This window comes from Ciconia boyciana, chromosome 1, assembly GCF_034638445.1.
Source record: "Ciconia boyciana chromosome 1, ASM3463844v1, whole genome shotgun sequence".
Classification (NCBI taxonomy): domain Eukaryota; kingdom Metazoa; phylum Chordata; class Aves; order Ciconiiformes; family Ciconiidae; genus Ciconia; species Ciconia boyciana.
In genome coordinates, this window is record NC_132934.1 from 98,898,294 (window position 1) to 98,911,446 (window position 13,153).

The 13,153-nt window shown below is 46.6% G+C and overlaps 1 protein-coding gene across 1 annotated transcript in view; it reads left to right on the plus strand.

Annotated features, from left to right (window-relative positions):
• Positions 1 to 398: 398 nt before the first annotated feature.
• CD96 (CD96 molecule) overlaps positions 399 to 13,153 on the plus strand; it is a 32,383-nt gene continuing 19,628 nt past the window's right edge. Inside the window, exons 1-4 of the mRNA XM_072852351.1 lie at positions 399 to 682; positions 4,161 to 4,297; positions 7,309 to 7,734; positions 11,601 to 11,710. Of these exons, the coding sequence (XP_072708452.1) occupies positions 399 to 682; positions 4,161 to 4,297; positions 7,309 to 7,734; positions 11,601 to 11,710 (957 nt within the window). The remainder of the gene's footprint in view (positions 683 to 4,160; positions 4,298 to 7,308; positions 7,735 to 11,600; positions 11,711 to 13,153) is intronic.

Below are 13,153 nucleotides of genomic sequence, written 5' to 3' on the forward strand. Positions count from 1 at the left end.
TGTCGGCACCGAGAGCAGCGGCGGAGCTGGGGAAGGCGATGGAGCAGCCCTGGTGCCAGGGCAGGCCGGGACAGAGCAGGGGGGCAGCCGGGGCTGAGCATACTCTGAGCTCTCAGTGAGGGAGAAGGGATGAAAAGTCTGTTCAGATCTTTAAACATCTTTCAGCTGGAAAAATTGCTGTTGGGAGGGAAGAGTGTGCGCCTTTTGATGCTGCCTAAACACCCCAGCTGAAACCAGGGCTGCGTTATGTCAAACACAGCATGCGGACGTGTGCGTGTAGCCGTGAGAGAGGAGGAGGAGGAGAAGGAAGCAGAGTGAGAAACCCCCTTCCCCTCTCCTCCCCACATAGAAGAGAGTGCTGCAAGCAGGCAAGAGGCACAAGAGCTAAGGATGGGGAGATGAAGGAAGCAGGGGATCAGGGGATCCTACTGCTCCATTTGGTGTCAGGATCCCCACCAAAAGCCCGGTGGGGATCCTACCATCGCCTCAGTGCCCTGTCCCCTGCCACACTGTCCCCTGAGCCTGTGCCACCCACTCGTCTGCCCCCCGCCCCCCGTGAGATGCCGTGGGCAAAGTTGCCTGCTAGCTACAGAGTCATTAGTACAGTTTTCAAAGAAGTTCAAAACCAAAACACAATGACAAAGTGGCGGTTTCTGTGCCAAGTGCCAAGCGAACCTGAAAGGTTAGTTTACTCTTTAATGAAATTCCTGCTTCAAAGTCTCCATCTCTTTTTCACGGGGGAGCAGCGCTTTCTTTAAGCAATGTTTAGAGGACACCAGTCTGCAAGGGTAATCATCCTCGCCTCTGGCAGGAAGAGCTGGCGCACTAGCATTTCTGAAAAGGCTCTCTTTGTGAATAATTGAATTTTTCTCTGGAGTTCAAGTTTCTTTTTCTGTGGGACTGACTGCAGCTCCGCTTCTTCCTTAGGTGCAGCTTACTGTAATTGAGGCAGAAGAATTGTATTGCAGTCGAGGGTTTTGTGAGCATGACGCATAATAGGGGTGATTGCCAAGGAAAGTGTCATTTGTAGTGTTCAAAACACCTCCTCCAGTGGTGAATGGATCTACAGAAAATAATTAGAGGACCCCCCACTGCCACCCCCACTGCCACTCAAGGGGAAAAAATGAATGTCACATGTGGCAGCAGAGGTGTGCTTGAGCAGTGGGCAGAGCCCCACGTTGCAGTGCACTGCCGGGGCCCCCTCCCGGGGGATGCTCAGAGCCCCTCCATTCCTGCCAGCACTGCCACTGCCTGAGGCACAGGGGAGGACCAGCCAGGCCAACTGCTTGGCCAGCCCAAAAGAAAGCGTGGCGGTTCACATATCCCCTGACAATGTGTGTGTCTTGTCTGGGCAGAGCTTCTTTTCCTTTAAAGCCTCCCAGCCTTGCAATGGTTTCTGGGTCTCTCCAGAAAGGCACGTGTAGCATGATGGAAGAACATCCCTGCAGCTGCCCCACCAAGGAAAAGCCCATTACAGATATGTCCTCCCTCCAGCTACCAACGAGGTCCCCACCCCTGGGCATGTGTCAGTACCTCCTATCGTCCCCGCCATCCATAACCGGGTGGGTAACATCCCACCGTGGTGCCTACCAAGCTGCCTGTGAGTAACTTTTCAGGGAAGGGGTGGTGGGGGAGGAACCTCTCATAATAATCTGCACTGCTGTGAGTGGGACCTCGTGTCTGGCTCCAGGGAAGAGACAGCTCCCTGCCAGTAAGCTAAGTGGTGTGTCTCAGAAGGGTTTTTTGATGTCATATGGAGAGGCAGGGCTTTGCTGTTCACGCACATCAATGTCAGCAATGGGGTGGATGACTATTTCAGGCTTTGGGCTTAAGGTAGGAATTGGGGCAAAACACAGCTCTGAAGTGAACAAAAATCCATCAAGCCGGGAGGTTTCTTTCTTGTCTGTCTTTCATCGCTAAGCTCAGCAACAACGCTGGGTGGCTGCATTCAGCCAACACAATGTGACACGGCAGCAGTATATTTTTAGGATGTTATTTTGGGTGGGAAACAAATTCTGAGGGCAAGACATAGTGTTCTAGTTACCTCAAGCTGCGCAGGGATTTCCGTGGCTGTTGAATATACCACACGGCACTTGGGCTGTCTTGTTGAACTGTGGTGTATTTTTCAGATCGATAAAAAGGGTCATTTGAGATATTTTTTTTTCCCCCACGTTACACAAAATATATTCTCTCAGGGTACAAAGGTTGCATGAACTGATCAGCAGGAGAAGCTAAGGTAACTGCACTCATGAATGAAAGCCCAAATTCTAGATTGAAGTCCAATTTTCTTGGACTTTAGTGTCCGCAGATAATCTCTGGGTTCTTTGTGGTGTCTGCTCTGAACTGGAAACCAGAACATATACCTTTAATATTTTTACTCCCTTCTGTGGCTGTCAGTTACAATGGCTTGAATATTCTGTTCATCCTCAACTTCAGGACTTCTTGATCCTCCAAGACAGATATTTCTCTGTTAGGCTTCTGAGTGACAAGCAGATATTTCATCCCCAGAGAGTATTCCCTTAGCAGTAACCTGGGCATCCAGTGCATTTACCAAGACTGCTTTTAGTGTGTTTCCTTAGGTAGGGGAACAAGGCAAACAAAAAAGGAACCATGCAGCAGCACTTATCCTCCAAGACATGTCTGGAGGCCTGACCGTAGCCTGGCCAGCACTACCAGCTGTTCCAGCTGGAGACGTTAGCCTGCTTAAACGTGCTACCAAAAGATTGCACCTGCACAAATTAGGGAAGTGGTATAGATGTTGTTTGCATCTGGTAGTGCATAAAATAGGGAAATCATCAGTGAGGTCTTTCTTTATTACCTTGAACTCTCTGTGCCTTAGCTGGAGCCATGGGGAGCTCCACAGTTAGCAAAAGTCGATAGTTGGGGAGGAAATGGAAAACAGTTGGGAAGAAAATTGCAGGCGGTGACTGGCAGTTTCCGTCAGCCTTGCCTGAGCAGCAGAGAGGGCTGCCATAAAAGAAAGGGGCTGACAAAGGCACCAGGCCCCCTAGAAATGCTTTCAGGAGAGAAATGTCAGGACCAGGATCACCCAAAGATAGACCAGCCACCCGAGGGAGACCACTGCTGGTGGAGAGAGGTGTCCATTGAAGGGACTGTGTCATCCAGGCCACTCTCTTTCTCTGCTCTGGTGGATGGGCTGTAATAGGCTTTCCCTGGAGTCAAAGGGTGGGTTGTCCTCGGGCCCCCAGGGAGGGAGCTATCAGGGGCAACCAGACTCCTGCCCAGCTGCGCTTCCAAACACCCATCCTGTCTCGGGAAGAGCCAGCAGATAACATACGCTCATGTTGTGTATGTGAGGTGTCCTGCCTTGCTCTTTTAGTTTTGGGAAAAGAAGTGTGATAAGCAAGAACTCAAACCTGTTGTCTTTCTGAAAAGCCGGCAGCAGCAGGTCCAATTTGCATAAGACCTGTCTGCAATGAGATGCTTTGCTGACAGGTGTATGCCTAGTTTATGGAAATGCAATATGCTTTTGAGGACACTTCAGAAGGATTTACAGGTGACCTGCAATAAAGACAGGTCACGGGACTGGCTGGAGCCACATGCCAACACCAAAGCTAGCAGCTGAACAGAGTGAGGTATGGGGGTTAACCACACCAACTGATGTTGTCATGTGTGATGCTGTAATTCTTCATCCTGCAGGAAAATAACTAATGGTCTCCTTCTCAGAAAAAAATGGAGTCTGGAAAACTCTCAATTCACTCTATTTTAATTTAGGGGGATTGGTTCTGTGATCTTGCTGTTTTCTTAAAAGATAGCGAGTGTAGAGAGTCTGGAAATAGTATATTTGAGTATTTTGGAATAACATGTGAAGGAAATGAAGCAGGGGGAAAAAAAGGTCAGCTTTTTTGTACATTATGTACCAGATATTCAGCTTTAGACACCTGACAAATTTTCAAGAGAGTTTAACCCAGTAAACTGCTTACTCTGAGCTTATCTGAAAAGACAAAGGAAAAAAAAAAAAGAGTAGTCTTGAACATCGACTTGCAGTCTATTTAGTGTTTTCAACATGAAGGTTTCACAAGATGTACTAATTTTATTGCTCCGGCAGGAAACTGAGGCTTTTGCATTTAATGAAGCATTTCTTTGAAGTCACGCGAAAATGATGAGTGTGACTGTGTTGCACATCTGCCTGTCTGAAGAGGGCAGACCATTTTGACTTCCTTTTCCGAGGAGCAGGCCAAGAGAGCTACGTATTCACCAAAACTTCATCAAGCGAAGATGGAAAAAAGGTGGCTCTTCTCCCTCTTTTGCTTGCTCTCGGTGCCCAGTGTTGCAGGTAAGGGTGGGACGCCTTGACTCAGCTTACGACGGAGGGTGGAGAGGGGCAGGGCGGCATGTGCAGGCGGAGGTTGCTGTGTCTCGCTAAGGCAAGCTGTAGCTACTGGTAACGATTTTCTGTTTCCTGACAACTTTCTAACAACCCTAGTTATAACGTGCAGCTAGAAAGGAGTAAATGGCTTGTGCTGACTAGCAGATTAGTTTATTCAAAATGCCTAACCTGTTTTCACCAGAATAATCACTGAGACGAGCTCACTTGTATTTAGGGCAACATGTGCTCGTCTCCAATGGGCAAAAAGGAAAACTGTTTTCAAAGAGCAAGTAAAAAATATCAATCTCCCTCTCACACACACACATACCTGTGTATGCAGAGAGAGGAAGAGCTGAAACACTTAAAGGCAAGGATAAATTGTACAGCTGCAACCCCTTAAATAGATTCTTCCCTTCCTCTTCCCCACCCAGCCCTACATGCTGCATTAAAGGCTTGAGAAACAAATTTTTCGTTGGGAGTAAAACCTTCAGAAAAGTTGAGTAAAGAGAACTGCATCCCCATCAGAGGGAGTTTAAACCAAAAACGATCTGAGGAAAACCAAGAAAAAGCCTGATGCTCACAACCCTTCCTCCCACCCCCCCAACAGGCTGACCATACTGAATGCAGGAGTACTTATTACCAGCTAGGAAGACGAATTTTGTAGAATACACCTTTTTCCAGTTAAGAAAGGAAAAAGTTCGTGTATTTGACTGGCATGGTAAGATGCATCTCAAAATCTGGCATAGGCTGTTCCTATTTTCTACATCACTGAGGCAAACTGGATTTTAAAAGAAAGGAAAGTATTTCATATGTGTATTCATAGAAAATAAAAGTTCTCAAATGCAAAGAAAGAACTAGAAGCCTCAAAACATGCACATGCAGGAAAGTAATACTATTTAGGGAAAAATAGGACTGTTGTTTTTTTTCCCCTGAGGATGCAATCCTCACTGAAGTCACTCAAAGGTGAAAGTGGACACCACCATGCCCTTTGTGGAGATCAGACATCTAAATGTCTGGGAGTTACTCTATTAAATTTCAAATAGAGCACAAGTATGGGCTAATGAACAGCATTTGATTTGGAAAAATAAAGTTGGCATAAAATGAGACTAATTATATTGAGATGCTAACAAATAAGTTAAGAACACTTTTGCATGAAAGGGTTTCAGTTAAAATAACCTAAAGTGCTAGGCTACTAACAAACAACACAAATTAAAATGTTGTTTCTACATATGTAACTTTTTCATCTTGATATAAAATATTCAAGTAATTCTTGGCAGGCATTCTTTATGTGGTCCTTTGACCTCAGTATGAATGGCATCAGTATGAATATGAGAGATAACTTGCTAGGTGTCCCTTGCCTGCTGGTCTGATCACAAGATTGCTAATCGCTTTTTACTTAAGTTTTACTGATGCAAAACTTGCAGTGAAATCAGTGAGCATTTGCTATAATAAGCTCCCTCGACTGGCAAAAATAGTTTTCAGTGATTTTTCTCACAGCACTTGTCACTCAGGCTTATTTTTATTTACTCTCTTACATCATCCCATCTCTTGGAAGTCAATTAAAAGATGAACAGAGCATGCACAGCAATAAAAAACAGACATTAGTGTTGACCATGGCCATTCAGTAGCTTTGTTCTCCATGCACCTAGTCTCTACGTGTTCATGTCACACTTCAGTGGTTAGGTACCAAGTCTCAGCCAGCTCTGCGGGGATGTGGGACTCTGCCCTTGTTCTTCTTCCCTGTCAAACCGGAGCTGCGGGTGCGCCGGGTCCCTGTCTCGCTCCTGGCTGAGCTGGCAGAGCGCGGGGCATGCCATCCTCCCTGCAGGCGCCATCGAGTTGCCTGGCCCCTGGCAGGGCATCCCCTGGCTCAGGCGCCCCAGAGCCCCGTACCACACGGCAGAGCAGATGTCAAAGCAAAGAAATTGATACCCGCTTTTTTCAAGTAAAGAAGGTGAGCAGTATGCACTTGCTGCCCTGGGGAGTCAGCAGTATGGCTGGTGGAACTGTGGGGCGAGTTCCCAAAGCAAATTTACAGTGATGTTTTGATACACAGGGAGGATAAACTCCAATGGAGATGGTGGGTGACAAGTCTGTACTCAAGGACATCTGCACAAACTCATTTTTTCTGGGGACCCGCATGCCCTTTTGAAAAAGGGCCTTTTTGTGTATGGCTCTGTGGGTGTGATTGATTACTTGTCTCACTACGACTCCCCCATCCACAAATTCTTCATCTCCTTGAGTCTGTCAGTGCCCTGCACACAGGGGTTTGGGGACTGCGAGCCTCTTGTTCACAGGACGGAGAAAGGGAGAGAAATCAATTTTACTACCACAGCAGCAAAACCAAGTAGTACCGGCTCACACTGAAACCCCCTTCATTTCACTGATCCATTACTCCTTTATATGGCACACTAAGGACTGCTTTATGAAATTAATTGAGGAAGAAACCATACCTACCAGGGCAGGTTGCTCTGACACTGAAACAGACACTTGTTTAGGCCATGCAGAAGCTGTTTAATAACGTGGAGGTAAAAGAGCAGCTTTCTCTGTTGAAGCAGCAAAGGCAATGGCAGTGGGCAGGGGGAACAGTGCGGGGCAGAATTAGCCAGCAGGGATAACTCATTTGTTCTTGCAAAAAGAGCTGGGAAATAAGTGGGGCCAGCTTCTGCTTTATTTATATCACTTGAAATATTTCCATTTTCACAGAGGCCCTCAGAGTTCCCCTTTCTCCCCCGTGAGTGCAATGGGAGATCCCCACCCTCTTCCAGACAAGTACGCGTTTGCTCTCCTGGTTCTCTCTCTGCAGTTTGTACTGGTGGAGATCTGCTGTAAAGCTCCTCACTGGAAAGCTTGTTGTCACAGCTGTAGGATCTTCGTGGTTGTCTGTGGCTAAGGCACCAAAGCATGTCAAAGACGGCTTAGGGGAAAGCTTGGTTTAAACGTTACTTGCCCTGAAAACGGTCCTGTTTGTTTTTAAGGCCAGCCTGAAGACATCATTACACAAACAGAAGTGGTCCGTGCTTTGCCAGGTACTGACGTGACCCTGGTGTGCAGCTTCCCAAAACCACACACCACCTACATAATACAGACACAGTGGTCCAAGACTGATGACACCCAGCTTACCAAAATAGCTGTTTATCACCCCGATTATGGCACCCATTACTTCACATTTCCTGAGGCTTCTTACAACTTTTCGGTGTCCTTCAGCATGAGGAAGTGCTGCGACTGGGATGCTACAGAGGCTTTGTGTTCCCCCAATCCAAACATCACATATGAGTGCAATCAGTGGGCTCTGCATCTGAAAAACATTACCGTCTCCCTTAGCGGGCTGTACGAGTGCAGTTTTGCTACTTACCCGTATGGGACAAAGGCTGCAAAAATTCAACTTATTGTCAAGGCAGAAGGTAAGTGATTACGAATGAGATGCTGCTTTTTTGTAACTGGGGGGATGGGAGGGTAGAATAACAGGATAGATGACCATTTCTTGGTTGGTGATGGTGACTTTTTGGGGGTTTGCAATGGTGCCACTGAATGCCACTGTCTACACAGTTTCCTATTTACCAGGCACCCTTTAGCTGTTGTTATCCACCTCCTGCTTAGGAAACCTTATTTGTTTGGAGGAATACAAAGTTAGATAGCAAGGAAAAAAGGTAGTGAGACGGGCAGTTTCCAGATTTTTCATTTTGGAGGAAGATGATGCAGAGACTAGGCGAACGGCTCAGGAGATGGTAGGCCCAAGGATGCTGGGTCTCCAAACCATACTGTGCTGCTGCTATTAGCGTGCAGCACTGGGCACACGAAAGAGAAAACACCCTTGCCTGGCTGAGGCTGAGGGCTGGCATCTGCAGGGCCTGCTGAGTGTTAGCTCAATGGAGGGATGTGTGTCCCCACCGCCAAAACCGAACTGGAGTAAGGTGGGGGATTGCTTAGGACGACCACGGGAATGGAGACTTGGCTGCTTCTGTCTGCCATAAGGAAAGTGGAAAGCAGCTTGACTGCTTTTGGTAAGTAAGCCTCAGGGGAAAGTGTGAACTCCAGGGAGGATATTTAAATTATCCTGGCAAAGGAACAAATGGGTTTAAATAGGATGTGAATGGATTTGGCTACAAATTAAACAACAGTGGCAACCATTAGTGCAGCAACTTTGGGAACAGCTGTTTAATGCCAGCAGTGAGAGCAAAATTCCAAACTGCCATGAAGATGGAGCTGGGCGGGGATGCTGGGCAAGTTGGGCAAGCTTGTTGTTGTGCACGTGGGGGACTGGATTTGATGACCCCAGAAACCTCTTCCTGACCCAGGTTTCTGTTAACAAGCCAAGAAGGATTAAAGTAAATGCAACAAACCTGGCACGGTTTCAGTTCAGAGCTGCAAGGCCAGCATGCTCACCCTGCTTGTGCCCAGGGCTGTAGATGCAGCACATGTTCAAGGTTTAGAAGCAGGGTGGGTGCAGGTGATAGGGGGTAGCAGGGGCAGCAGCACTGGGGCAGCAGCATCCATGGGCACAGCATTCCCACCACCTCTTTGGCCTGTGTCGTGAGGCCAGACCAGTGGCAGGAGGGACATTGGTCCTCATGCTGGATCACATTGGCCCTGCAGCAGAAGGAGCCTTGACTCCATGGGGTCAGGGACAGGGCACGGCTCCTCAGCAGCCGCAGCAGTGGCCCCCCCCGAAGCAGGCTGGCAACTCTGGACAAACAAACTCCAGGTCCTATGCAAGCCTCATACACAGGGATGTTTAACCCAAGCTGCCGCCTCACTCCCTGATGGCCCCTGCATGGCAGTGGCTCCAAGCATTTCAATGCTGTTATCCCAGAGCCACATCTCGGGTGACCCAGCGGTACCTTCCTGCCCTGATGAACTTGTAAAGGCAAAATTATAGCCAGCATCTCTGCATGTCCCATAGAGGATGGGTGTGTTTAAACAGTACATGCTGGATAATTGTGTCAAGGATGAAGCTGCCGCTTTACCTGCTGTACAGGGGTGTGCTGCGGTAGTCTCCCCTTTGAGAATTTTCCTGCACTTCACAGGGCAGAGGGGCTGGATCAAGCAGAAAGCAGTGAGGCACAAACAGTGCTGGTAACTACGTGAAACCCTCCATGCTTCTTTCTTCATGGGATTTTTCCTCTGTTTCTTCCTTAATACAGTAATAGTGCTAATCAGGCATTGCTCCTTTTCTTTTGCTGGTGCCCTTAGTTGATACTAGCATGTTCAATGCCATTATTGCTATCTACATGTTAAACATGGGCAGCTCTTGTTTATATGAGCATCATTATGGCTTTTTTCAGCAACTGCATGATGTAGCAAGCTGTGCTACTGATAACTGTTTGCTAGAGAGAAATAAAAAATTACGTTTGCAACATACCTCTTGCAGATTTGTATTTTAAGGCACCCAGATCTTTTGCAATGAACTACTTCCACTCCAAAGAAGGCAAAAGACCTTAATCCAGCCTACGAATTGGATGGAGAAGGGTGCTAGTCATTAATGAAGTACAGCTCCCAACTACATCAAAGTAAAGTGAATCCAGATGGATTCAACTTGTAGATGCAAAAAGCCCGCAGAGCGGCAGGCCTACATAGGACTGACAAACACGGAGGACCTTAGCCAACAGGCTGTTAATGGAGATGGGAATCAAAGACGGGGGGGAAAATAAGCAGCTGGGACGTGACTGTGAGAACAGGCAGGGGCTGTTTGCAGGCTGAGCTCCTGGGGTGACTACTCATCTTCGTACTTCTCGTACACTGCACGGCACTTTTGCATGGTAGCTTGTCTCAGCAAAGTCTTCTGTGCAGTTTTCTTCCTGGGGAAGCTATAGATTTGCTTCCTTTGCCCTTTCTTTGTCCTTTCTGCACTATCCAGCCCCTTTAGGGCTTGTGCACTCTGTGTCCCACTGTGCTGGCTGACTCACAGCTCACTCTGCTGCTTCACTCTGGTGGAGAACCAGAGAACCTCAGCTGCTTGCTGAACCAGAACCTCTCTGGTGCTGAAGCTTGCTGAAACAGAACCTCTCCGGAACCAGAGAACCTCTCTGGTGGAGAGCCAGAGAACCTCAGCTGCTTCACTCTGGTGGAGAACGGAGATGAGCTGCTTCTGCCGCTGGGTCTTCTGGGCAGCGCTCTGGGCGCTGCCTTTCTTCGCGTCCCTGTGGCACAGGCTGCGTGCTGGCACTGGCACTCCGTGCTTGGGTGCCAGATATAAAGGAAGTTACAGTCACCAGGAAGTCCCCACTGCCAAATAACCTAATGGTCTGGGACTGCTAGATATTCTCCCTCCCCTCAAGATAAAAAATAAATAAACAAAATATATATCTATTCTATTTCAACATGCAAGCCAGAGCTACCAGGGGAGCAAATTTCAAGAGTTTCCCTGTGGTGTGGGCTCATGCATGCCCACCAGGAAGAGGGAAGGCAGGTCTGTGCAGCACAGCGGCGGCAGGCAGGCTGCAGCAGGGAGGCTGGCCGGCACGGCAGGCTGCATGGCACCAGCACCCGCTGCCAGGCTGAGGGTCGGAGCGATCAGCGCTCACCAAGGCACTCGTAGCATCTCCTGGCCATCACCACTGCTCTTCCTGTTTAAATGCACACACACACGCACGCAGAGCCGATGTTTGGACCGCAGCTGTGCTCTGTTCGGTGCATCTCTCTGCCCTGCCACAGCTGGGCTGGAGCCCTGGACTGGGAATGGGTAGGGTAGGAGGTGCTGAAATGCTTTTTTAAATCGATGAGAAAAGAAAGAGTGACAAGTTCTGTGCTTCTGGTAGCAGGCAGGTTGGAGAATAACAAAAGGAGCATTTACACTGAAAAACAGAGTTAATTTTAACCTGCCTGACATGCCGAACACCTTGTTTAGTGAAAAGAAGGTCTGCGGATATCTTCAGAGAAAAGGAAATACAGGAGCACAGAATGGATGTGAAGGTTTATTGCTACAGAAAAAAATTGTAAGAGAAAAATAGAAGCTTCAAATTATTCTCAGCTCCAAAAGAAGACATCTTGATCCTGCAGTTAAGCAAAGGTTTTTATGAATTGCCCAAAAACTCAGGTAAAGCCATCAATTAGAGTCATGAAACTGCATCTAGAATCGGATGCAGGGCTTTCACTTAACAAATGTGTCTATGGGTAATGGCTGAAAATTACAGTTCCCTTCTAATCAAAAAGTGCCTGTTCCTTGAACAGAAGACTAGTCAGCATTGGTTTTTAAAGCACAATGAACATCATGTTTCTGATTTTCCTTCCTGGGCTTTTGTTGTTGTTGTTGTTGTTGCAATGACAAAAGAGGAGCAGCACTACGTGAAGGAAGTATGGTTAAACCAGACTTTAGAAATTCCATGCCTTGAGGACACGACCTCAGAAAATTTGTCCAACTACCCTTTGAAATGGCTAGTGGTAAGTATTTTTCATCTCAGATATAAATTGCAGAAGGAACTACAGGGTATTTTTGCAGATTGAAATAGAAATGTTAGACTTTACTGTGCCCTGTAGAATCCACTAAACAAAAGGTATCAGTCATGTTGGATTGTGATAATAAAGGGAAAAAATACAAATATGGTTTTGCAACATAGACACCGCAAACAGTATCTGTTAAAGAAACAAAGAGGGAAAAATCCATCTTAATTGCTTTTAACTTTCAGTACATGTAGAGCAGGTCTGTGGAAAGTAGCAAATAACCTAGCAAATGTAACAACTAAAATATGCCTTGCATTGGATTTCTCAGGGATTTTTGCTATAGTGAAGCTTTAGTATCTCTGAAAAATACACGGCTACTGTGAAGGGTAGTGAGATATGAGGCCACTTCGAAACAGAAAAAAAAAGGGGCTGTCTGTAATGTTTTTTGTTTTGTTAACCTCTGTGTCACAGATGCACGCTGAAGACGTGCAAACCCAGTTATCTAGCTAACCACATAAAAACTGGTTTTAAGCAATTCACTGTGAGATATAAAGCTCGAAAGCTCATTATTTTTTTGTACTGCATCTCACTTTCTGGATAAATATTTGTATGCATGTTTTAATGTAACCTTTTAGCATTAATTTCAGTATGTAGAGATAAGTATCAGCCAGCAGTGTCCTCGAGCTTTGCCTGTTAGTTTCTACCTATTGTCACCGAGGAGCTGTAACTGTTGAGGGTTTTCTTAAATGTGGTTTTCAAATATTTTAGGTTTGTTAGTCTTTTGTCCCAGCTCATTATCTATGTAGATCTCCCCTTTGCAGTGCATTCCTAATATTAAAATTCTTAAAATTTTTGTAGGGAACAACCTTGTCCTTACTACTTCTTAATGTTGCTAGTTCACTCTACAAAGTAGCAGAGGAAGGGGGAAAAAAACCCCAAAGGTCAGCACAATGACATATGTGGGTTACCATGCGTCATTCAGAGTACAGCTTGCAAATATGTACCGAGGCACAGATGTCCAGAATGTGCCGGCTGCACCTATACCTAAGGGTGGCTGGCACACAGGCATTAAGAGGAGATGACTTTTAGCTATTATTACCAGGTTCTCGCTATTTAAAATCTAAAAAAGCAAGGATTTTCTTGGAATTTCAATCGTATTTAATACGTATGGGATGTTCAGCATAACTTAAAGATTGCTGCAGTGAGAAAGCAGCTCTGTTGCCCTCCCTGCAGGCTACAGAGATCAGGACTCACAAAACACAGCTATTTACTCCATGTTTATTAGTAAGATGATGACCGCTATTGGTTTTGAAGTTCTGGGAGAGAATGTATTTCGAAAAAAATAGATGTTGCAAATGTCCACTTACTACTACACGATGCTAGGGATTGCAAGGGAAGATTTTCACAGTGGGAATAGAGCTGTTGTACAAAAATATTTGGGGG